At 43.9% G+C, this 25,420-nt stretch overlaps 1 protein-coding gene across 2 annotated transcripts in view; it reads right to left on the bottom strand.

The window, feature by feature from the left end:
• Positions 1 to 25,420, bottom strand: part of pdzd2 (PDZ domain containing 2) — a 391,205-nt gene that overhangs the window by 101,526 nt on the left and 264,259 nt on the right. For both annotated transcript variants that reach the window (XM_055632782.1, XM_055632787.1), the window contains 6 exons: positions 25,152 to 25,284; positions 23,030 to 23,200; positions 14,182 to 14,290; positions 10,240 to 10,385; positions 9,004 to 9,123; positions 976 to 1,090 (listed from right to left, as the gene is read on the bottom strand). In XM_055632782.1, the coding sequence (XP_055488757.1) occupies positions 976 to 1,090; positions 9,004 to 9,123; positions 10,240 to 10,385; positions 14,182 to 14,290; positions 23,030 to 23,200; positions 25,152 to 25,284 (794 nt within the window). The remainder of the gene's footprint in view (positions 1 to 975; positions 1,091 to 9,003; positions 9,124 to 10,239; positions 10,386 to 14,181; positions 14,291 to 23,029; positions 23,201 to 25,151; positions 25,285 to 25,420) is intronic.

Below are 25,420 nucleotides of genomic sequence, written 5' to 3'. Positions count from 1 at the left end.
AAGACCTTGCCATCGCTAGATATTAAAACAAGCTATTCACATTTCCTCTTTCCTAAATAAATTGTTTGAGTAGTTGAGGGATTTTTCCCCACAGTGATGATAGTTCTAACTCTGAAAACAGACACTGGGTATGTACTCTCAAAGGTTTTCAACATCAATTAAAACATCCGAGAGACTTGCTTGTAATTTCCCGAATGGTAAGTATTCTGTTTTATTAGATTTGCTTGATGAGTAAAAGATGCTAAATTAAAACGCAACAGCAAACTAAATCTTGAATTGGACAGAACTGCGCTGAATTTAGCTTACTGCAAAGATTTACTGCTTGCCCACACCTACCAGGGGCAAAAACAGAGGACTGAACGCTAAAATAAATGTGAGGTCATAAGATTTGGTTCAATACCTTGGTTACCGGATCAACCTATGAAGATATAGTTTCATGTTATGTCACGGATTCTTTAAAACCTGAACTTTTTTCCGAACAACTAACTGCTGATATCCATTTTTCAATCTATCTACAAAAACTCAAAACCAAAACTGTGCAAAGCCATCACTGGTCTGAGATATGGTAATTCCTTGGAAATTTCAGCACAAGTAAATATCTTGCAAGGCTATTCCTGACCTTAAATTAGATATTTATAATTAACTTTAATTTCGTAACTAATTTTTATACACCTAAATAAGCCTCAGAGATTGAGATCTTAGTCAACCTCCCAAATATTTAAGATCATCCTACCTTCTCTGTTTAAGGCATTTGCTGATGGGACTACAAATAAAATGTCCCTGCACAATCACAACCATATTTTTAAGTTGGAAACAATTTTGCTGGTGTGTATAAAACAGATGTTGGATACATGCCTCACCCAATGATAAATGAATTGGAAATCTAATAATGGTAAGAGCAATTGAACAGTAATTAGTTGAAATTTAGAATGGCTCTTAGTTTTGGCAATTAACATGAGTTTGAAAGAATCAGACCTTCCTTCAATCTCCCATCAGCCGCAGCTGCTCCGTTTGGGAAAATGGTTTTAACAAATATTCCCATCCGTCCTCGGGCAGAATCCTGGCCACCAACTATGCTGAAACCAAGACCCTGTAAAATACAGTTAACATAGAATAATTAAGATGACACACTTTATTCAACTTATTCTGATAAATGCATTGCAATCTTTCATGAAAGAAATATTCTTCAGCAATTATTTTTACCAAGGTGGATTGAATATACAGATAATACCATGTCATAGAGTCATAGAGTCTTATAGCATAGTAACAGGCCCTTTGGCCCAACTTGCCCACACTGGTCAATCTGTCCCATCTACACTAGTCCCACCTGCCTGCATTTGGCCCATATCTCTCTAAACCTGTCCTATCCATGTACCCGTCTCAATGTTTCTTAAACATTACAATAGTCCCTGCCTCAACTACCTCCAGCAGGTCATTCAATACACCTACCACCCTTTGCATGTAAAAGTTACCCCTCAGGCTCCTATTAAATCTTTCCCCCCCTCACCTTAAACCCATGTCTTCTGGTTTTCGATTCCCCTACTTTGGGCCAGAGACTCTGTGTATCTACCTGATCTTTTCCTCTCATGATTTTGTATACCTCGATAAAGTCACCTCTCATCGTCCTGCACTCCAAGGAATAGTCATAGCTGCTCAACTTCTCCCTTTAGCTCAGGCCCTCAAGTCCTGACAATATCCTCATAAATCTTCTCTTCACCCTTTCCAGCTGGACAACATCTTTCCTATAACATGGTGCCCAAAACTGAAAATACTCTAAATCGGCCTCACTAATCTTATACAACTGCAACATGACCTCGCATCGTTTATACTAAATACTCTGACTGATGAAGGCCGATGCGCCAAATGCCTTTTTGACCACCCGATCTACCTGTGATGCCACTTTCAGCAAACTATGTACCTATACTCCTAGATCCCACTGTTCTACAACACTCCCCAGAGCCCTAATGTTCACTGTGTAAGTTCTGCCCGTTAGTGCTCCCAAAATATAACACCTCACATTTCTCTGTATGTGTTTAATTAACAAGGTGTTCAAAACGTTATTCCAGAAACTACTGTGTGTTCAATGTTTAAGGGTCATTCGTAATTAGGCTAAAGAGTCAAGAATGTTTAATTGCCATATGTACTGGCAAAGGAACAAGGACATTCTTACTTGTTGCAGTTTTACAAGCCTATTTACAATAAAACACAAATAATATAAAATTGGCAATAATATGAGAAATTAGTAATCAGTACTATGTAACCAGCCCATAATAGTGCAACCAAAACAAAGTCCATAGTAGATCACAGTTGGTGAGGTAGTGTTGTGGTTGGTATTGTGCAGTGTTCAGCAGTCTAATGGTCTCTGAGGAGAAACCATTCTTGAACCCGATGGTGGTGGTGGTTTTCAAGTTCCTCTACATCACCTTTCCATGTTCTCCAGAGATGTTGCTTGACCCGCTGTTACTCCAGCACTTTGTGTCTTTTCTTGTAAACCAGCATCTGCAGTTCCCTGTTTCTATAAGGAAGTGTCAAAACCTTTGACACATGTGAGTATTACCATAGGAGTCTCCTACTTCCCCTTACTGATTCACCAAAGCTTTGCCATGGCCAAAGTACGTTGGAATACATTTCATTTGCCTGGCAATAACATGAGAAATTAGTTTGCTCAGTACTATGTAACCAGCCCAATAATACGTGCAGAGCTGCTCCTTAAACACAAAGTCCATAGTAGGCGTCACAGTTGGTGCCTCTTTGTAGGTAGTGTCACTGTTCCAGGCGTACACTGGCCCTATCCCCGGTATTGTGCAGTACTGTTGCAGAACAGACTCTAATGGTCTCTGAGCAGAAAATTCCTTGTTCTTGAACCCGTCTCCATGGTGGTGGTGGTTTTATAAGTCCCATCCTAGACTACATCTTCCCACCTGCTTCCTGTAAAGTCTCTATCCCCTACTCCCAATTCCGCTGTCAACGCTGCATCTGTGCCCAGGATGACGCTTTCCATACGGGATCATTGGAGATGTCCTTATTCTTTAGGAAACGGGGGGTTCCCTTCTTCCATTATAGCTCTCACCAGGGTCTCTGTGCAACTCCGCTCTTTCTTGTAATTCCAACAAGGACATCCTCACCTTCCACTAGCAATTCCAAGTCTGCAATTCATCCCATCATAAGGATAACAATAAGTTTAATTTGTCACTTTCATATCTCAAGTTTAAAAACGTTACACATACTCGTTAGCAGTATTACCATAGGAGTCTCCTACTTCCCCTTACTGATTCACCAAAGCTTTGCCATGGACAAAAAAATCAAAGTACGTTGGAAACAAATATACATTTCATTTGCCCAATGTAGATGAAACTTCAATTTACTAGATCTAAACATCTATCCATTTCTTAATAAATTATTAACATTTTTAAAAGCAAGTGTCCAAATAATATTCACAAATAATTCACAATAAAACAATTTTAAAATCTCTTACATCAAGGCCAAATGGAAGGAATCATTGCTGAGTCATGTCGGCTCTATTCTTCAGGAAACGCGGGGAACGTTCCCATTCGCTGGATTTGTGCCCTCAAATGCCCAGAAAAATATATAAAGAGCCCAAAATGAGCTACTTGCTATAGAAAACTTAATAACAGGGTTAGGTAAAAATTAGGTACATCCTTTATATTCTGCGAAGAGAGTGATTTTTTTAAATTACTCTAACTATTTTACAAGGCCATAAAAACTAATAATACCTTTTGCGACGGGGTCTTTCAGCGATTTTCCGTTAAAGATTTACTAGGCTGAACATTTTTGATTGCACAGCCTAGTAAAAATCCTTTAACCTTCTAAACACCCCACACACAAGGGGGGGGCAGTGCACATTCAGGTACAGTATATACCTACTTCCTCGACCGTCACATACAGCATACCTCCAACACTTTCGCCACCTCCAGAGGGATCCCACTACTGGCCACATCTTCCCATCTTCACCGCTTTCTGCTTTCCGCAGAGACCGTTACCTCTGCATCTCCCCGGTCAACTTGTCCCTTCCCACCCAAACCACCCCCTCCCCAAGTACTTTCCCCTGCAGCCATAGGAGATACAACACCTGTCCCTTTACCTCCCCCCTTGACTCCATCCAAAGACCCCAACAGTCTTTTCAGGTGAGGCAGAGGTTCCACCAACTCATTTACTGTATCCGCTTTTCCAGGTGTCAACTTCTGTACATCGGCGAGACCAAGTGCAGGCTTGGCGATCGTTTCGCTGAACACCTCCACTCAGTCCACCTTAACCTACCTGATCTCTCAGTTGCTCAGAACTTTAACCTCCCTCTCATTCCCAATCTGACCTTTCTGTCCCGGGCCTCCTCCATTGTCAGAATGAGGTCCAGCGCAAATTGGAGGAACAGCACCTCATATTTTGCTTGGGTAGTTTACACCCCAGCGGTATGAACATTGACTTCTCTAACTTCAAATAGCCCTTGCTTTCCCACTCTCTCCATCCCCTCCCCAGTTCTCCCACCAGTCTTACTGTCTCTGACTACATTCTATCTGTGTCACGCCCACTCCCCTGACATCAGTCTGAAGAAGGGTCACGACCCGGAATGTCACCCATTCCTTCTCTCCTGAGATGCTGCCTGTCCCGCATAATTACTACCCCTTCTACAATCTCCTTAACATAACTGCAGTGTAGAAGCAAGGAACTGCAGATGCTGAATTGCACAAAAAGGCACATAGCGCTAGATTAACTCAGCGGACCAGGCAGCATCTCTGGAGAACATGGATAGGTGACATTTCGGATTGGGATCCTTCTTCTGACCCAATAACTGCAGAATACCATCTAAAGTATGCGCTGCAGTTACACAATCTAGACTATTTCAACATTTCCTAAATCTCAAGGTCTACCATCCAGGAAGACAAAAAAAAACATGGAAATATTAACTAAATAATCGTGCCCAAGTTGCACTTCATCCTTAATTCTTTCAAGCAAGATTCCCCTCATGAAATCTTTACGGAAGATTTATCGTCATATTTTAATTTCTTTAAATAGTTAAAAACTTCCAAAGTGTTTTGACAGATCGCACGTGATTTCAGGTCGTTGCGAATGTAAAAGATGTTCATTAATTATTAATAATAGCAGGAGTTTTGACAGCTGGCGAAGTTTGAAGTAGACCTTACAGGCTGTCAGAGCACTTTGAGTGTAATCAGCCATTTCCACCCAGGCAGCGCTGCACTGCGCATCACCATGACAACCTGCTGGGAGCTGGGCTCACTGTGGGTCTGCATCCACATTTACGGTGGGATGGCTTGGATCGTGAGGATGTGGAGCGGATGTTTCCACTAGTGGGGGAGTCTAGGACTAGAGGTCATAGCCACAGAATTAAAGAAAGTTATTTTAGGAAGGAGGGCGAGACATTTCATTAGTCAGAGGGTGGTGAATCTGTGGAATTCTTTGCCACAGAAGGCTGTGGAGGCCAGGTCAGTGGATATTTTTAAGGCAGAGATAGATTGTTGATTAGTGCAAGTGTTAGAGGTTATGGGGAGAAGGCAGGAGAATGGGGTTAGGAGGGAGAGATAGATCAGCCATGATTGAATGGCTGTAGACTTGATGGACCGAATGGCCTAATTCTACTCCTATTCCTTGTGACCTTTTGACCTTATGCACTCTCCGGTCAAGTTGGGAGCAATCCTGTAGCAGCAGCAGCAGACCTGCCCTCTAATGTGCCACTGCAGATCTGTGGTGCAATTACAAAATCAGAGGAAAGGAATCAAAAGATTCCAGGTATTATTTAACACAGTTATTACTGAGTGGAAAATATTTGTGGTTTATGCTCTTGTATTTTGTACCACCCTCAAGGAAGAGAGAGCAGTAATTTGTAAAGAGGAATTTTTAATGTTCTTTAAAGGGGTTAACTGAATGTTTGAAAGTTATTTGCCTGCCCCTGAGATTCCGAAGTGCAACATAAAATAAATACGTTCACAAGGTATATTTTTTGTCTCACATTAATGGATTAATATTTCATTATAATTAAAGAGACCAGTGGATATGGACATATAGCAGGAGCAAGGTGCTAAATTTGGATGTTCAGCCATGATTGTACGTATGTTACAATACTTACCTTCAGTGGCGCTGCAGTTCTGCCACTGGCCGTGTGCGCGACTTTGGCGCCTTCGAGGGGGGGAGGGGTTTCTCCTGCCTGTCCGAGATATATTTTCTGGGGCTGGTACCTAATGTTGAAGAATTGTTCCGACTGCCGTTCTGTGAATTTTTTTAAAACCGCGGGAGAATTTTAGCGCTGGAGTAAAATAAAAATCCGCTTCTAATACCGTCAACGCCGACAACGGGACGAATCTCCCGTACCGGACAGCTAAAGGTATGCGTGTTTCTTAGGATTACCTGAATCCAAATTTTACATTGCGAAAAGGTGATTTAGGCCCCATACGAACCGGCACTGTTTTTCCTGCCGATATGGGGTTTAAATTCACCGCAACCGCAACGTTCCAATCACTCGCAAGATGATTAAAATGGCCATTAATTTACAGGAATTAAACACTAAATTACTTCCATTTGGCCTATAAATTCATGACAATGAGATTTTAAAATCATGTTATATTGTGAATTCTTGTGTGAATGTTATTTGAACACTTGGGCTATTTAAAAATGTTAAATTTTTCTTAAGAAATGGATAGATGTTTAGATCTAGAAATTGAATTTTGTAATTAGCTACAATCAGGTAATATGTTTCAATTTCAGGTTATCCAAGTAAGATTGTTTCATATTTGTTTCAGAATGCTTCAATCTATAATAACTGAAATTTTCATTCAGTTCTCTTAATTTTGAAGAAAGTTATGGGCTTTTGACTGTCCTCGATCACAGTGTTAAGTCAATGGAAAAGCAATAGGGAACAAGATGCTAATTTCCGAATGGAGGGATATGGGTCACAAGCAAGGAGAAGTTGGCATTATGTTCAGCACAAACATTGTGCGTTGAAGATTGCTCTGTTGTTCTATGTTCTATGTAACTCCAAAATGGTTCTGCTTCCTTGAACATTGGCCGAGTATGAGGTAGATTCATTTTACACAATATACTGGATCTCTTAATGCCTGCTGGAAAATTGGGCTCCAGCTTTGCAGGTGGATTTTTATTTTCCTACCATCTTCTTGTTAGAAATTATAGTTCTTATTTTCTCACAGAACAACCAGGTTTTACTAAGCCTGTTTTCTCTAAAATCATTCTGGTTGAAGAACCAAAACTCAAATTGCAATTTTCGTCCCTGACTAAAAGTTGCGACCTCACGTGTCGGGACATATTTGCTCCTGGAGGTTAACGTTATAGTCACTTTCACCTTCCTATCCATGCTGCTGCTGCTGCTGAAAATGATCTCTCATAACTCACAGTCTGTTACCAACTGCTGTATGAGAAAGTCAACCAACCTATCTACTCGAGAAGGTAAGACTTTATTTCGCTGACAAAACTTTGTGCCTTAAGCTGACAAGAGCAGACAGAACAGGTATCAGTATTTGCCTTTACTCCATGCTTTGCCAAAGTGCAGGCATTGCTACTCTGAACTAATGTCATTGGAGACACCACCCAGAGAACCTCATGATGGAGCAACTGGTTATATCTCAATAGACGATAGACACAAAATGGCGGAGTAACTCAGCGGGACAAGGAATGGGAGAGAAGGAATGGGTGATGTTTCGGGTCGAGTCCTTTCTTCAGTAGGGTCATCTCAATAGGGTCTCTCTACCTCCTTAAACAAGGAACATGCTGCCTGCAGGCACCATTCTTCATCAACCTGTGCAGGTCTTTCTGACCCAACTAGAGGTGCTTTCTCAAACCCTCCCACCATTAGCACACTCATTCATTTAGTGAGTGAAGCTGGAAATGTGTTACTTGTATTACTGCATGCTCCCTTAACAGCTAGTTGTGGAGATTATACCTGTTAAGCTAAACACTGGCAGCTGCAGGAAGTACCAGGCAGCATAGTAGCACAGCTGTGAATCTAACGTCGGGTACTGTCTGTGTGGAGTTTGCACATTCTTCCTGTGACCACATGGGGTTCCATTGGATGCTCCAGTTTCCTCCCACATCTCAAAGACATGTGGGTTTGTAGGATAATTGGCCTCTGTAAATTGCCCCTAGGCAGTGGATGCAAACGTGGGATAAAATAGACCCAGTGTGAATGGGTGATTGATATGGGCTTGGTGGGCAGCAGGGCCTGTTTCCCTGCTGTATCTTTCCATCAATCAATCATTAGATTAACAGAGAAGGCTACACTGAAAAAGACAGCGTGAGTTTCAGCATATCAAAGCTTTCATTCAAAGCCAAATATTGTGGATTTCATAACTTCCCTTTTGGGATTCAGGGAAAACTTCAATATTTTTCTTATTTTTGAATCTAGCCAGATGGAGTACAAAGTTGTACAATTTTGTACTCTCTCGATCTTTACATGTTGCTGGTTACATTTTCAAAGTAAGAATGTGTGAGGGAATAGTGCATTGTCTCTGGAGGTTCAATGGGTTTCTGCTTCATCTTACTTTCTCATAGGGTGACCACAATTGGAGAAGTTGATTTGCGCTCTCAAATATTTTTGTTTATCTTTTGAAAAAAACATAATGAATTCTGGCAGAAGTCCAAACTGAAGTTCCTCACATTGAAAACTATTAAAAAGCTTTGTGTGTGTGTGCAGTTAAGCAAGCACCAGGCATTCAATCCCTGTTCTCAGTTAAATTGGGCCAAACGTATACACATTTTTCTGGGCTGAGGGAAAATCAACTCAACATGCTTCCTTGAGGAGGGAGATGAGCAACATTCCAACTTCAAAGTCAAAAGAAAACTTGCATTTGGCTGTACATCTGGAAATTTAAAAATGTTTTACATTAAAGACAACCTTTCATTCCTTGAAGTGCAAAACACTGTAAAGAGATAAAAATTAAGGCAGAACAAAGACCATACAAAATATATGGATAGAAATAATAAGAGGAACAAAAGTAGTCTTTGATTGTGTGGAATGCTTACCTTTCCTTGTCCTTTCATTAGAACAATGTTGGAGATGATTGAAGGCTGAGCGAGTCGCCATGGTGATTCCACTTGGACCGTACTTAAGGAACGTGCTGACTTTTTAATAATTTGGTACTCCTGTAAATTATATACAAAGAACAAGGTAGCATGAGGTAGCATCAACCTAAGACGAGAATTGAGAATCTCTGGAAACTCACTCAACCAAAGCAGTGTACAGACAATTAAGCAGTTATAGATTCCCAACTCAAGAATGGTCCACAATAGTACAGTTTTATAAAATCAATGTCTAATCACAATGCTTCATGTAATGCAAGCATAGATCAGCAACAAGAGCAGCCAGATCAACATGCTCCTCATTGTCATAATTACCTATCCATTAGGTTTGGCAATGACAATTCATGTAGAGACACCGTGCCAGTATTTAATATGTACCCCAATGCTCAAGTAATGAACCCTAAAGTCCAGCCTTAAATGGTGCTTTTAACTCCCGGATGATAAAGTCCAGTTTCTGTTGTTATTTTATCCAATTCATGAATGTCACTGGGAACGATGGCAATCTGTTTCCCCACAAATTACTTGCCATGAATCCATGGCGGAGCCTACTAATTGAATGGCACAAACATTCTGTTGTAAATTTGATGAAAAGGGCAATGTATTAATCATATGTCAAATTATAGCCTTCCCACAGGAGAACAGATGAAATTAACTAAAAAATAGTTGCAATCATATTATGGTCCACTTTGGTCTGCTTCATCACTCGACAAGAATATAACTGATCTGAACTTTGATCTCAGCTTCACTTCCTTCGCTGATCCCTATAACCTTTGATTATTTTAAGTAGACTTGATTTGTTCAAAATACTTCAGACTTGAATATATTTAATTAGCAAGAAGCATCTGCAGGCATCCAGCAGCAGAGAATTCCCAAGAAGATAATATTCCTCCTCCTTTGAATCTTCATTGTACTAATAAATCTGGATGTGTAGAAAGGAACTGCAGATGCTGGTTTAAACCGAAGACACACAAAATGCTGGATTAATTCAGCGGGACAGGCAGCATCTCTGGAGAGAAGGAATGGGTGACGTTTCAGGTCGAGAACCTTCTTCAAATTCAGTTTTCTCTTATGCACAAATTGTCACTCTTGGATGCAAATTTAAAAGATCCAGAGAAGAAATATTAGACAAAATTATTACCCAGTGTGTAAGATAAACACAGTGAGGAACTAATAACATACTTGTCTGGGCCCGACTGCATCAAGCTGCTGGGGCAGGGAATGTTTCCGTCCTCCTCGTGGCTTTTCCGATGTTTCGCTACTTGTTTCACCATTTTCCACAATCAGCTCATCATCTTCTCCAACAGATTCCAAGCGACTCCCTCCACCTGTTGAGACAGAGTGCCATTCAGATACTTGATTGACAGATAATCCAATATCTTAAACGTCCTCTTATCTACAGCACTCTGTAGTTGTAATGCATTCCACCCACAAGATACATTGCACTACCTTGCCAAGGTTTCTTGACAGCAACTCCTAAACACATGACTACTTCCCAACAGGCCGCACGGCAGAAGGCATCCCGCCGGGCCGCAGCTGCAGACCGGGAATGCGGCTGGAGGCGTTTAGCGAGGAGCCGTGGGTGGTATCGATGCCACCCGGAAAGCGCCGAGGGAAGCCCGCAGTTCGTTCAGCATCGGAAAACTCCGAATGGAGGCTGGATGGGAATGGAGGCGGCTGAACAAGCACGGGAGGCAGCAGAGCCCAGCGACAGGGGCCTGGGTTGGACGGAGCCCAGCGGCAGGGGCCTGGGTTGGACAGAGCCCAGTGGCAGGGGCCTGGGTTGGACGGAGCCCAGTGGCAGGGGCCTGGGTTGGACGGGCCCAGCGGCAGGGGCCTGGGTTGGACAAGCGGCAGGGGCCTGGGTTGGACGGAGCCCAGTGGCAGGGGCCTGGGTTGGACGGAGCCCAGCGGCAGGGGCCTGGGTTGGACGGAGCCCAGCGGCAGGGGCCTGGGTTGGACAGGGCCCAGCGGCAGGGGCCTGGGTTGGACAGGCGCACAGCCCAGCGGCAGGGGCCTGGGTTGGACGGAGCCCAGCGGCAGGGGCCTGGGTTGGACAAGGCCCAGTGGCAGGGGCCTGGGTTGGACAGAGCTCAGCGACAGGGGCCTGGGTTGGACGGGGCCCAGCGGCAGGGGCCTGGGTTGGACAAGGCCCAGCGGCAGGGGCCTGGGTTGGACGGGGCCCAGCGGCAGGGGCCTGGGTTGGACGGAGCACAGCGGCAGGGGCCTGGGTTGGACAGGGCCCAGCGGCAGGGGCCTGGGTTGGACAGGGCCCAGCGGCAGGGGCCTGGGTTGGACAGGGCCCAGCGGCAGGGGCCTGGGTTGGACAGGGCCCAGCGGCAGGGGCCTGGGTTGGACAGAGCCCAGCGGCAGGGGCCTGGGTTGGACGGAGCCCCCAGCAGCAGGGGCCTGGGTTGGACGGAGCACAGCGGCAGGGGCCTGGGTTGGACGGAGCCCAGCGGCAGGGGCCTGGGTTGGACAGAGCTCAGCGGCAGGGGCCTGGGTTGGACAGAGCTCAGCGGCAGGGGCCTCACAGCTGGTCAGCCATTGAATATCAAGGGTGGATGGTCAAATCTTCTCTTGTTAGACATTAACTGGCACATATGTGGTGTGAATGTTAGTTATCACCTAGTAGCACATGTCTGAACATTATATAGGCCTTGCTGCATTCTGGGATGCACTGCTTCATTGGCTGAGGAGTTGCAAATGGAGTTGAACATTGAGGTGGATGAACAATAGGGACCTGGCGTGGGGGAGAATGCCATGAGGGAGGGGAAAGAGCAAAGGTAGACTTGGCGCGGGATACTTTGTAACTTTGTAAGTGTTCTTTATGTGGCGACTATTGCATATCTTGGGTATGCAAGCAAAGAATTTCACTGTATGTGACAATAAAGTCACATACTTGCTGCATGTGACAATGTATTCATTCATCTCTTCGAAAAATTTAAGATTTCTCTATATCTTATATCATCTTTCATACTCTAAGCACTTATGAGTATTTTGGTTTTAAAAGATTATGAAGAATATTTAAATTACATAAAAGTCTGATCTTGACCACTTCCTGTTGTTCTGTATATTGATTTTAGAAAAAACACTGCCACTTACGGCTGTGATTTTTGGCCATCTTACTCCGAGTCCCCCTCCGCTGTGCAGGACAAGAGGATTTTTCCCATCAATGAAAATTAAAAGAGCTATTAGTGTTTAAAAAATGTTGAGATTCTCTCTCCTGAAGGCCAGGCCCCTTCCGGAGGGTCTATAAAACCCGGAAGAGTTGAATCAGTCTCTGCAAGATGGGGGAGCGAGAGAGTCAGGTCTCTCAGTCTGAGCTGTGAATAACACTGAACACATGTCTACTAAACTGAATGGTTTTACTGACCTGTCAGTGCCCTTAATGTGGTTTGAAAATATAGTTTGGAAATGCTAAAGCTGTGTTGCCTTTCGTTTGGAAATGCTAAAGTTGTGTTGCCTTTGGTTTGAAAATTCTGAAGCAGTGTTGCCTAGTTAAAGTTGCCTTGCCTAATTGAAAGGTTGGTTTGAGAATGCTTTGCCTAATTGAAAAGTTGATTTGAGAATGCCTTACCTAATTGAAAAGTTGGTTTGAGAATGCTAAAGTTGCCTTGCCGTCTCTATAATTAAAAGTCTAATCTTGACCACTTCCTGTTTGCGCTGTATATTGATTTTAGAAAAAACACTGCCACTTACGGCTGTGATTTTTGGCCATCTTACTCAGTCCCCCTCCGCTGCGCAGGACAAGAGGATTTTTCCCCATTGATGAAAAATAAAAGAGTTATTAGAGTTTAAATAATGTTGCAATTCTCTCTCCTGTCAATCACACCATGAAGGCCACGCCCCTTCTGGTGGGAGGGCCTATAAAACCCAGAAGTGTGGGCGTGGGTCAGTCCCTGTCTTTAGTGGCTATGCACCCTGCTTGAAATGGTATGAAACTGCACTTGAATTTGGTGGCCTTGCACCCTGCTTGAAATGGTGTTTCCTGCTGCACCATGCTTCAGCCCACAACACCCATACTAGCGCTCCACACAGCCCCCCCCCCCCCCCCCCCCCCCCCCCCCCCCCTCCCCTGCCCTCAACACTGGCCACCAATATTGGAATACAAGATACAAGATACATTTAATTGTCATTTGGACCCCTTGAGGTCCAAACGAAATGCCGTTTCTGTAGCCATACATTACAAACAAATAGACCCAAGACACAATATAATTAACATAAATATCCATCACATTGCTGTGATGGAAGGCCAAATTGAAAAGTTATCTCTCCACTGCACTCTCCCCCCCCCCCCGATGTCAGAGTCAAAGTCAAAGCCCCCGGCTGGCGAGAATGCGATTGTCCCGCGGCGTCTCTATAATTAAAAGTGATGCAACCACTTCGCACACCGGGTTCTTGATTTTAGAGCCCCCGGCGTGCGCTCGCAGAGTCCCGCGGCCATTCCCAAGCCGCGCGGGGCAGTGGTGTTAGGCCCCGCTCCAGGAGCTCTTCAACCCCGCAACTCGGGCAGGGGAAGTCGCCGTTGCGAGAGCCCTGAAAAGCGGTCTCCCTCCAGGGACCCGCGGGCTCCCGGTGCCGCCGTCCACAGACCTGCCGTTGAAGCCTCCGACTCTCCGGTCGGGCCGCAGCAGCAGCAGCAGCAGCGCTCCTCCACTGCTCCACCCGCTCCGGACTCAGCCAGCCCCGCGACGGTGACGGTGAGTCGTCAGCACCAGAGTCCCCGGTCTCTTCCTGTTGGAGGCCGCTCCTCGTTGCAGCCCCAACGACAACGGAAACCCGACGAGAAAAGGTCGGGTCTCCCGTGCACCCTGATTTAAAAAGTTTCCCCCCCCCTCCCACCCCACCCCCCACCCCCCCAGCCCACAAACAAAAAATAACTAAAAACTACATAAAAAACATAGACAAAAAATAATAAAACGCGGACAGACTGCAGAGGCCGCTGCTGACGAGAGTCGCGCCGCCCACCGGAGTGGTGGAGAGGTGGAATATTGCGTTGGGGGATCAGCCCTCCCGTGTGATGCTGGGACCCAATGGGTCCGACTTAGTCTAGCATGTTAAAACCTGTCAGCTAACAGGAAAATGATGGACTTATAGTGACGCAAGGAACTAAATGCCTACCTTGTGATCGACTTCTTAATTTCATTAGACTACCTCCCGGAATTGGACTTCGACAACTTAGCAGAGGTGATTCCATTTGCTCATGTTCTCCTTTTGCAGTGTCTGAAACCTGCAATTGACCAAAAGTAACAAGGTAATTTCTGCTGATCCCTACCAAAAGTTATCTCCCCCTATTGTAAATTACTCGGTTATAAGCTTCCCCCCAGTCTAGTTTCAGTAAAAACACCGAATCAAGCACTTGAAACAACTAAATTTTATTTGATGAAAAGCACATTACAGTTCAACTATCCCACCGTGGGTTTGATTCTTGTATCTGCCTGTTCAAGCCCTCGCTCAGACAGAGACACTGCAGAAGTTCACGCAGTCCCAAGCGCTCTCCCAGAAGATTGACGCTGGACCTCGTAGTAGCAAACTTTTATATGTCCCGGGACCTCGAGGGGCCGAACCACATGGGGGTGGTCTCTTAATAACCCAATTACAGATATCGATTAACCCCATACATTACAGACATTTCCCTAACCCAATAATACAACAGCTCAATACATTGTATTCAAACCGGACTTCGTAAGGAAGCCAAATTAGAAACATTTACCCTGATCACTGGAACTCTCCTTCATGCTCGAGGGAAGTTCCCGAATACTCGCGGCCTCAGCTAGGTCACGGAAAAATTTTCAGCATGTTGAAACATCTTCTGTGAGTAATATATGGTCAGCATGGTTCTTTTTAACTCGTAGTGCAGTGGAGTGGGGTCGCTATTTAGTTGCAGGCAGTGGCAGTCGAGGGCAGCCGTGGGCAATCTCCTTCACTGACCGGGCATTTTGATTGGCTCATTGGAGTTTTCAGGACCGGCAGGTAAAATGCCCGCTAAACTTTATTATACTTCTTAAAAGTGTCTCCACACCTTCTCTCCCCCCTCCCCCCCTCTCTAAAGGACTTGCCTTACACTGTGCAGCCGTCTTTCACCTTCTTCTGCATCGGGGGTGCGCATTTCAGACAGCGATCCCCCACTTTCCCTGGTCCCCGCCGTGTGTGTGCGTGCGCGTGCATTTGTGTGTGTGTGTGTGCGCGATCGGTCAATCCAGCTCGCGGTTTCAAGGCGAACAGTTGATCCAGCTAGAGGTTTTCCAGACGAGTGCCCTCGAGCTTGAAGGTCGAAGACACTCTTCTTAACTCGCGGATTAGGTCGCCATATTGGTACAACCCCTTCAAATTGCATTTGGAGTATTGTGAGCAGTTTTGGGCCCCATATCTGAGGAAGGATGTGCTGGTGTTGGAGAGGGTCCACAGGAGGTTTAACATTGGGTTAAGATATGATAAGCATTTGAAGGCACTGGACAAGTACTCGCTGGAGTTGATGTTGAAGGATGAGGGGGTACCTCATTGAAACTTACCAAAGAGTGAAAGACTGCATAGAGTGAATGTGAATGTGAAGTGGTGGTCTCGGAGCAGAGGTCATTGTCTCAGAATAAAAGAACGTATCTTTAGAAAGGAGTTAAAGAGGCAAGTCTTTAGTCAGAGGGTGGTGAATCTGTGGAATTAATTGAAACAGACGGCTGTGGAGGTCAAGTCAATGGATATTTTTACGGCAGAGATTGACAAATTCTTGATTAGTAAGGATGCCAGAGGTTGTGGGGAGAAGGCGGGAGATCGGGTTTGATAGGGAAAGATAGATCAGCCATGATTGAATGGCGGGGTATATTTGATGGGCAGAATGGCCTAATTCTGCTCCTAGAACTTATGAAATTCATGTATACATTAAAACTTTGCACCTCATAATATTCTATTGTACACATTAAATCTATATATAATACATTTTTTTGGTATACTTAAAATACTGAAAATGGCACTTACGTATTCAATGTGCTAAATATAATATTAACAGCGAAGGCCAAAAACACATGCACAACAGGCTTCAGAGGCCTCTTGTTACCTCATAAATACTTTAAATCACAGCTGCTAGAGTGATTGCCAATGATGGCAATATTCTGCTTCCCATTTTATACATAGAAACATAGAAAATAGTTGCAGGAGGAGGCCATTTAGCCCTTCGAGCCAGCACTGCCATTCATTGTCATCATGGCTGATCATCCACAACAGCTCCAGCGAGTACAGGCCCAGTGCCGTCAAACAGAGGGTAGTGGAGGCCAAAACACTGGATGGATTTAAGAGAGAGTTAGATAGAGCTCTAGGGGCTAGTGGAATCAAGGGATATGGGAAGAAGGCAGGCACGGGTTATTGATTGAGGACGATCAGCAATGAATGATGGTGCTGGCTCGAAGGGCCAAATGGCCTCCTCCTGCACCTATTTTCTATGTTTCTATGTAGTAACCCATGCCTGCCTTTTCCCCATATCCCTCGATTCCGCTAGCCCCTAGAGCTCTATCTAACTCTCTTTTAAATTCTGGTGAATTGCAGATAATTCCACAAACTCACAACTCTCTGGGTGAAAAGGTTTCTTCTCATCTCAGTTTTAAATGGGCTCCCTTTATTCTTAGACTGTGGCCCTTGGTTCTGGAATCGCCCAAATTTGGTAATATTTTTCCTGCATCTAGCTTTTCCAGTCCTTCTATAATTTTATACGTTCTATAAGATTCCCTCTCATCCTTCTAAATTCCAGTGAATACAAGCCCAGTCTTTCCAAATGTTCTTCATATGACAGTCCTGCCATCGCGGGGATTAACCTACAGTGCACTGCCTCAATAGCAAGGATGTCCTTCCTCAAATTAGGAGACCAAAACTGCACACAATACTCCAGATGTGATCTCACCAGGGCCCTGTACAACTGCATGAGGATCTCTTTGCTCCTATACTCTAATTATACTTTATTCCTATACATCTAATTAATAATCTGTTAACAACCACTTCCTGAATCCCAGGAGTTTCCTATGTGGCAAATAGATTCTAAAATTCATTAAATTGTAATATCCTCTTATTCTATTACTTCCAGAAAGCTTTTCAGTAAGTTTATCTGGACCATTCTGCTTTTCACAGTTTAGACTGGTTTGGTTTCTCTGAATGTATAATTGCGTAGTCCCATATCATCGGTTTTGAACATTATGCCAGAAAGCCAACAGACCAGACGGTCCCAGTGGCAACTAACATGATGGAAAATCGATCAAGATTTTCATAGACTTGAATCACCACAGATTTTATGCTTCTATATGAATCACCACAGATTTTATACGTGAAAGCACCAGTCTTCATCCAGGTATATTGGTCATCTCATAGAGATAGTTATGTTAGTAGAAATTTCTTCTCCCTGCTCCCACCAGAAACACAGGTCCAATCCTAACGTCGGATAATGTCTTATCTTGTGATCACTTGGTTTCCCCCAGGGTAGTCAAATTTCCTTCCACATCCCAAAGGTTCATGGTTTGATAGGTTCAATGGCCACTGCAAATTATCCCTTCTATGTTGTGAGTAGTAGAATCAAAATGGAGATTATAGAAATGTCGGAATAATAAAAGTCGGGTTAGTCCAAAAGGGTGGTTGATGATCAGCATGGTCTTGGAGGCTGAAGGGCGTGTTTCCATGCTGTCTATCTCAATTGCTCTATAACTCACCAGACATATAGTCAACTCTTCTCCCTTTTTAACATTGCAAAGAGATAGTCCCCTTTGTAACTAACTGGCCTTTCCTTCCATCTCATCTACCACTACCCATTGCACGGCAGTTTCACAGGCAACAGCAAGAATGCAAGACCATATAACAATTACAGCACGGAAACAGGCCATCTCGGCCCTACAAGTCCGTGCCGAACAACTTTATTTTTCCCCTTAGTCCCACCTGCCTGCACTCATACCATAACTCTCCATTCCCTTCTCATCCATATGCCTATCCAATTTATTTTTAAATGATACCAATGAACCTGCCTCCACCATTTCCACTGGAAGCTCATTCCACACCGCTACCACTCTCTGAGTAAAGAAGTTCCCCCTCATATTACCCCTAAACTTCTGTCCCTTAATTCTGAAGTCATGTCCTCTTGTTTGAATCTTCCCTATTCTCAAAGGGAAAAGCTTGTCCACATCAACTCTGTCTATCCCTCTCATCATTTTAAAGACCTCTATCAAGTCCCCCCTTAACCTTCTGCACTCCAGAGAATAAAGACCTAACTTATTCAACCTATCTCTGTAACTTAGTTGTTGAAACCCAGGCAACATTCTAGTAAATCTCCTCTGTACTCTCTCTATTTTGTTGACATCCTTCCTATAATTGGGCGACCAAAATTGTACACCATACTCCAGATTTTGTCTCACCAATTCCTTGTACAATTTTAACATTATATCCCAGCTTCTATACTCAATGCTCTGATTTATAAAGGCTAGCATACCAAAAGCTTTCTTTACCACCCTATCTATATGAGATTCCACCTTCAAGGAACTATGCACGGTTATACCCAGATCCCTCTGTTCAACTGTATTCTTCAATTCCCTACCATTTACCATGTACGTCCTATTTTGATTTGTCCTGCCAAGGTGTAGCACCTCACATTTATCAACATTAAACTCCATCTGCCATCTTTCAGCCCATTTTTCCAAATGGCCTAAATCACTCTGTAGACTTTGGAAATCCTCTTCATTATCCACAACACCCCCTATCTTGGTAACATCTGCATACTTACTAATCCAATTTACCACACCTTCATCCAGATCATTGATGTACATGACAAACAACAAAGGACCCAACAGATCCCTGAGGCACCCCACTAGTCACCTGCCTCCAACCTGATAAACAGCCATCCACCATTACCCTCTGGCTTCTCCCATTCAGCCACTGTTGAATCCATCTTGCTATTCCTGCATTTATACCCAACAATTGAACCTTCTTAACCAACCTTCCATGAGGAACCTTGTCAAAGGCCTTACTAAAGTCCATATAGACAACATCCACTGCTTTACCCTCGTCAATTTCCCTAGTAACCTCTTCAAAAAATTCAAGAAGATTAGTCAAACATGACCTTCCAGGCACAAATCCATGTTGACTGTTCCTAATCAGACCCTGTTTATCTAGATGCTTATATATATTATCTCTAAGTATCTTTTCCATTAATTTGCCCACCACTGAAGTCAAACTAACAGGTCTATAATTGCTAGGTTTACTCTTAGAACCCTTTTTAAACAATGGAACAACATGCGCAGTACGCCAATCCTCGGGGACTATTCCCGTTTCTAATGACATTTGAAATATTTCTGTCATAGCCCCGGCTATTTCTACCCTAACTTCCCTCAATGTCCTAGGGAATATCCTGTCAGGACCTGGAGACTTATCCACTTTTATATTTTTCAAAAGTGTCAGTACTTCTTTTACTTTGAACCTCATAGTATCCATAGCTACTCTACTAGTTTCCCTTACCTCACATAATTCAATATCCTTCTCCTTGGTGAATACCGAAGAAAAAAAAATGTTCAATATCTCCCCCATCTCTTTTGGCTCTGCAGATAGCTGTCCACTCTGTCTCTCCAATGGACCAATTTTATCCCTTGTTATCCTTTTGCTATTAATATAGCTGTAGAAACCCTTTGGATTTACTTTCACCTTACTTGCCAAAGCAACCTCATATCTTCTTTTAGCTTTTCTAATTTCTTTCTTAAGATTCTTTTTACATTCCTTATACTCCTCAAGCACCTAATTTACTTCATGCTGCCTACAATCCCTCTCCCTCTTTTTTCGAACAAGATGTCCAATTTCCCTTGAAAACCAGGGCTCTTTCCAATTTTTACTGTTTCCTTTCAACCGAACAGGAACATAAAGATTCTGTACTCTTAAAATTTCCCCTTTAAATGTCCTCCATTTCTCTTCTACATCTTTCCCATAAAACAAAATGTCCCAGTTCACTCCTTTTAAATCATCTCGCATCTCATCAAAGTTAGCCTTTCTCCAATCAAAAATCTCAACCCTAGGTCCAGTTCTGACCCTCTCCATAATTATATTGAAACTAATGGTATGGTGATCACTGGACCCGAAGTGCTCCCCAACGCATACCTCCGCCACCTGTCCTGTCTCATTTCCTAACAGGAGGTCCAGCACTGCCCCTCCTCTAGTAGGTACCTCTATGTATTGCTGCAAAAAACTATCCTGCACACATTTTACAAACTCCAACCCATCCAGCCCATTTACAGAATGTGTTTCCCAGTCTATGTGTGGAAAGTTGAAATCTCCCACAATCACTACCTTGTGCTTACTACTAATATCTGCTATCTCCGTACATATTTGCTCTTCCAATTCTCGTTCCCCGTTTGGCAGTCTATAATACACCCCTATGTGTTGCTACACCTTTCCCACTTTTCAATTCCACCCAAATAGCTTCCCTAGATGAGCCCTCCAATCTATCCTGCCAAAGCACTGCTGTAATATCTTCCCTGACTAGCAATGCAACACCTCCACCTCTTGCCCCTCCAATTCTATCACACCTGAAGCAACGAAATCCTGGAATATTTAGAAATCCTGGAAGACCTGTCCTTTCTCCTCCCTTCCCTTTCAGGGATCCAAACACTTTTCCAGGTGAAGAAGTGATTCACATTCACATTCACTTATTCCAAACTGTTCTTTGTGTTCTCAATGTGTTTCCCTCTACTCTGGAGAAACTAATTATAGGCCAGTTGATGGTTTTTGGAAAACCTATTCTCAGAAGTGGTGCTGGCTTTCCAGTTGCCCATCACTTTAATTGATCAAGCCACTCTAATTCTGAGCTTTATTTTTGCAGCCTCCTGTGCTTTATCAATGAGGCCCATTGCAAGTTCGAGGACCAACACCTAGTCTTTTGCCTGGGCACATTGTAACTACAGGGCACAATGTCAATTCTCCAACTTTACATAACTCATCCGTTCTTTCTGTTGAATATGCGGAAACATGCGAGTTAAAAGCAAATTATTATTATTGAAATGGAATGAGACTACATAAAATGCAGAGCAAAGTGATCTGGGAATCCCAGTTCATGAAACACAAAATGTTTGTGAACAGGTAGAACAATTATTTAGGAAGACTGATGGAATATTGGGTTTTATTGCATATAGTGTCACCCATTTCAGGCAAAGATAAGATTTTCTCTGAAGGTTCTGAATGTTTGAAATTCTTAACCTAAACAGCTGTGGAAGCAGTGTTATTGGACACATGCAAGACAGTGATTGACAGACATTTAAATTGCAAGGGCTAACTGTGTTCTCCTGCTCATGTTTTCATGAGTTCTTCAGTTGAAATTAATTTGATGATTACAATGATCCATTGTCAAAAAACCACAATTAAGGGGGACAATGAAAGTTATCAAATGTCATTATTAAAAAAAACTGTTCAGTTCTAAATTAATCTAATTTATTAGAGAATGTCATCATGGCCATGTTCCAAAAAGGCAGTGGTGTGAAATATCTTGCATGTGCAGAAGCTTGAGGAACATGATACTCCCAGTGCACCAAAAGACTTGTAAGACAGCTAGTACACATGAGGAATCCAATAAAAATTATAGCAACAAGAGTAATAATATGTATACACATTCATTTCTTTTCTTTGCATTGGTACTCAACATAGAAACATAGAAATTAGGTGCAGGAGTAGGCCATTCGGCCCTTCGAGCCTGCACCGCCATTCAATATGATCATGGCTGATCATCCAACTCAGTATCCCGTACCTGCCTTCTATCCATACCCCCTGATCCCCTTAGCCACAAGGGCCACATCTCTAACTCCCTCTTAAATATAGCCAATGAACTGGCCTCAACTACCCTCTGTGGCAGAGAGTTCCAGAGATTCACCACTCTCTGTGTGAAAAAAGTTCTTCTCATCTCGGTTTTAAAGGATTTCCCCCTTATCCTTAAGCTGTGACCCCTTGTCCTGGACTTCCCCAACATCGGGAACAATCTTCCTGCATCTAGCCTGTCCAACCCCTTAAGAATTTTGTAAGTTTCTACATACACTATATCCAGATAACATATTAATTTCTCAGGTAGACAAATGCTGGAGAAACTCAGCGGGTGAGGCAGCATCTATGGAGCGAAGGAATGGGTGACGTTTCGGGTCAAGACCCTTCTTCAGACTGATGTGGAGGTGAAGGGGGCGGGAAGAAGAAAGGAAGATGCAGAGATAGCAGGCTTTGGGAGAGCTGGGAAGGGGAGGGGAAGGAGGAAGAAAGCAAGGACTACCTGAAATTGGAGGTCAATGTTCATACCGCTGGGGTGTAAACTACCCAAGCGAAATATGAGGTGCTGCTCCTCCAATTTGTGGTGGGACTCACTCTGGCCATGGAGGAGGCCCAGGACAGAAAGGTCGGATACGGAATGGGAGGGGGATTGAAGTGCTGGGCCACTGGGAGATCAGGTTGGTTATTGCGAACCGAGTGGAGGTGTTGGGCGAAGTGATCGCCAAGCCTGCGCTTGGTCTCACCGATGTAGAGCAGCGGATGCAATAGACGAGGTTGGAGGAGGTGCAGGCGAACCTCTGCCGCACCTGGAAAGACTGGTTGGGTCCTTGGATGGAGTCAAGGGGGGAGGAAAAGCGACAAGTGTAGTAATTTATTAATTTCTCAGGATCAGTGGTGTTTCTCTAACTGCCTGTGCCAGGGTTAGCACCAACTATTCCTCCCTCCTTACTCTGCCATGGCTGCCTTTGGACTCTGTTGACCCTGCACAGGCCCCAGGATCTGTTACGTCGGGACGTTTACAGACATTCCTCTGGTCCAGCTAAACTTGAACATTCATTATTTTGACAGGCCTAGTTTAAACAGCAATAACAACGTTGTTAAAACACCAAGCAGTATGAATTCATGAACCAATTCTACTTCCACATATCTTGTGACACTTCAGGCACATGCTTTAAAGTAAAACATCTTATACTTTTATACATCAATCAACACTCACAGTTTCCTGACCATGGTGCATATGGCAGCTGTGTGAGGCAGCACCACTTTCTGGTTTTACATTTTCTTTATTTTCCGTCGGAGAAGGGGAATTATCAACAACGGCAAAATTTGTGACCAAATCAGGTAAACTCGTTGAGGGATACTTCTGGAAATGGATCTCGGATTCATCCTGCAAGAGAGCGAGACAGGAAATGGAAACATTTAAAGGATGGATTTTGATTCTGCTTAGATTTGAGCACTTGAGCAATCTCTGGAGTCAAATCATCAGCCTTGAGAGTAATGAATGAAGCCAATAGCAACCCCTATACATTCTTGAACATCTGCTCAAAATAAATAGTCAATCCTGGGTGAGATGTTCCCCAACTCTAACCCCACCCCCAATGTACATATATGTCATCCCAATAAGGAATCACTTCAAGCAAGCAAAAGTCAGCAACTGCAGGGTTTGTGAGAAAATACAAAGGCTTTCAAATCCAGTATTTTCTACTACTGTAACTTTATTTGACTCCCTCCAATTTACGCTCTGAATTTACTGAATACAGCAGTTCTGAATTTTCTTCCCGTGTCTCTGCTAACCTCTAATCACTTTACTGCTTCATTTCTTTGAAATCAATGCTTTCCACTCTGTTTCCTCATCCCCTTGAAATCACGGTATAGTCCACATTTCCAACTCTCTCCGATTACATTCTGCATCCAAAATGTGGATCAACTAATTTCCCTTTCCATTCCTTTCTTCTATAATCTATAAATTTCACAAACCAAAATTTATTTCTCAATTTACCTTTGCTGTTCCCCATTTACCTCTCCTGGTACTGCCAAACAACAGATCTCTTGGCCTTTCAATTAGATGCAGAGATGTTAAAACTTTTAAAATGATCTAATTCACTACAAGACAGAGTATTAAAAAAAAAAAAACAAGGTTTGAAATCCAAGCGAAATATGATGCGTTGTTCCTCCAATTTGCACTGGGGCTCACTGACAATGGAGGAGGCCCAAGACAGAAAGGTCAGACTGGGAATTGGAGGGGGAGTTGAAGTGCTCAGCCACCAGGAGATCAGGTAAGTTACGACGGACTGAGCGGAGGTGTTCAGCGAAATGATCGCCGAGCCTGCGCATGGTCTCGGTATACAGGAGTCCACACCTGGAACAGTGGATACAGTAAATGAGGTTGGAGGAGGTGCAAGTGAACTTCTGTCTCACCTGGAAAGACTGTTTGGGCCCATGGTTGGAGTCGAAGGGGGGAGGTAAAGGGACAGGTGTTGTATCTCCTGTGGTTGCAGGGGAAAGGACCTGGGGCAGGGGTGGTTTGGGTGGCAAGGGACGAGTTGACCAGGGAGTTTCGGAGGGAATGGTCTCTGTGGAAAGCAAAAAGGGGTGGAGATGGGAAGATGTGGCCAGTGGTGGGATCCCGTTGGAGGTGACGAAAATGTTGGAGGATTATATGCTGTTTGCTTAAGGGGTTGGACAGGCTAGATGCAGGAAGATTATTCCCGATGTTGGGGAAGTCCAGAACCAGGGTTCAGTTTAAGGATAAGAGGGAAGTCTTTTAGGACTGAGATGAGGAAATCATTTTTTACACAGAGAGTGGTGAATCTGTGGAATTCTCTGCCACAGAAGGTAGTTGAGGCCAGTTCATTGGCTATATTTAAGAGGGAGTTAGATGTGGCCCTTGTGACTAAAGGAATCAGGGGGTATGGAGAGAAGTCAGGGATGGGGTACTGAGTTGGATGATCAGCCATGATCATATTGAATGGCGGTGCAGGCTCGAAGGGCCGAATGGCCTACTCCTGCACCTATTTTCTATGTTTCTATGCATCGGCTGATGGGGTGGAAGGTCAGGACAAGGGGGACTCTATCCTTGTTACGAATGGGAAGAGGGGGAATAAGTGGAGCTGCGGGATATAGAGGAGACCCGAGTGAGAGCCTTTCTATATTGGAAGAGGGGAACCCCCGTTTCCTAAAGAATGAGGACATCTCCAATGCCCTGTTATTGAACACCTCATCCTGGGCGCAGATGCGGCGTAGACGGAGGAATTGGTAGTAGGCGATGGAGTCTTTACAGGAAGCAGGGTGGAAAGAAGTATAGTCTAGATAGCTGCAAGAAGCAATGAAACACATACCCTGCTCGCAACAACAAGCTGTACAAGTCCTGCTGCTGACCGAAGTAAGGCAACTGCCTCTTGGTGTGAGAGTCCAACCAGTGAATGTCCATTAATCATTAGCAGCTCATCACCAGATTTCAATCTTCCATCCCTGGTGGAGGAAATATGAAAAAGCAATGCTTTCAAACAAATGAAGTTGGTGAACTATCATCGTATCCCTACTAATTCACAAAAAAACAAATGCACTGACTGGAGTCACTTTGGAACATCTAGAGGTTGGAGAAAGC

This window comes from Leucoraja erinacea, chromosome 1, assembly GCF_028641065.1.
Source record: "Leucoraja erinacea ecotype New England chromosome 1, Leri_hhj_1, whole genome shotgun sequence".
Classification (NCBI taxonomy): Eukaryota; Metazoa; Chordata; class Chondrichthyes; order Rajiformes; family Rajidae; genus Leucoraja; species Leucoraja erinaceus.
The sequence above is the reverse complement of the archived record's forward strand: the minus strand, read 5'-3'. Positions and strand labels throughout refer to the sequence as shown.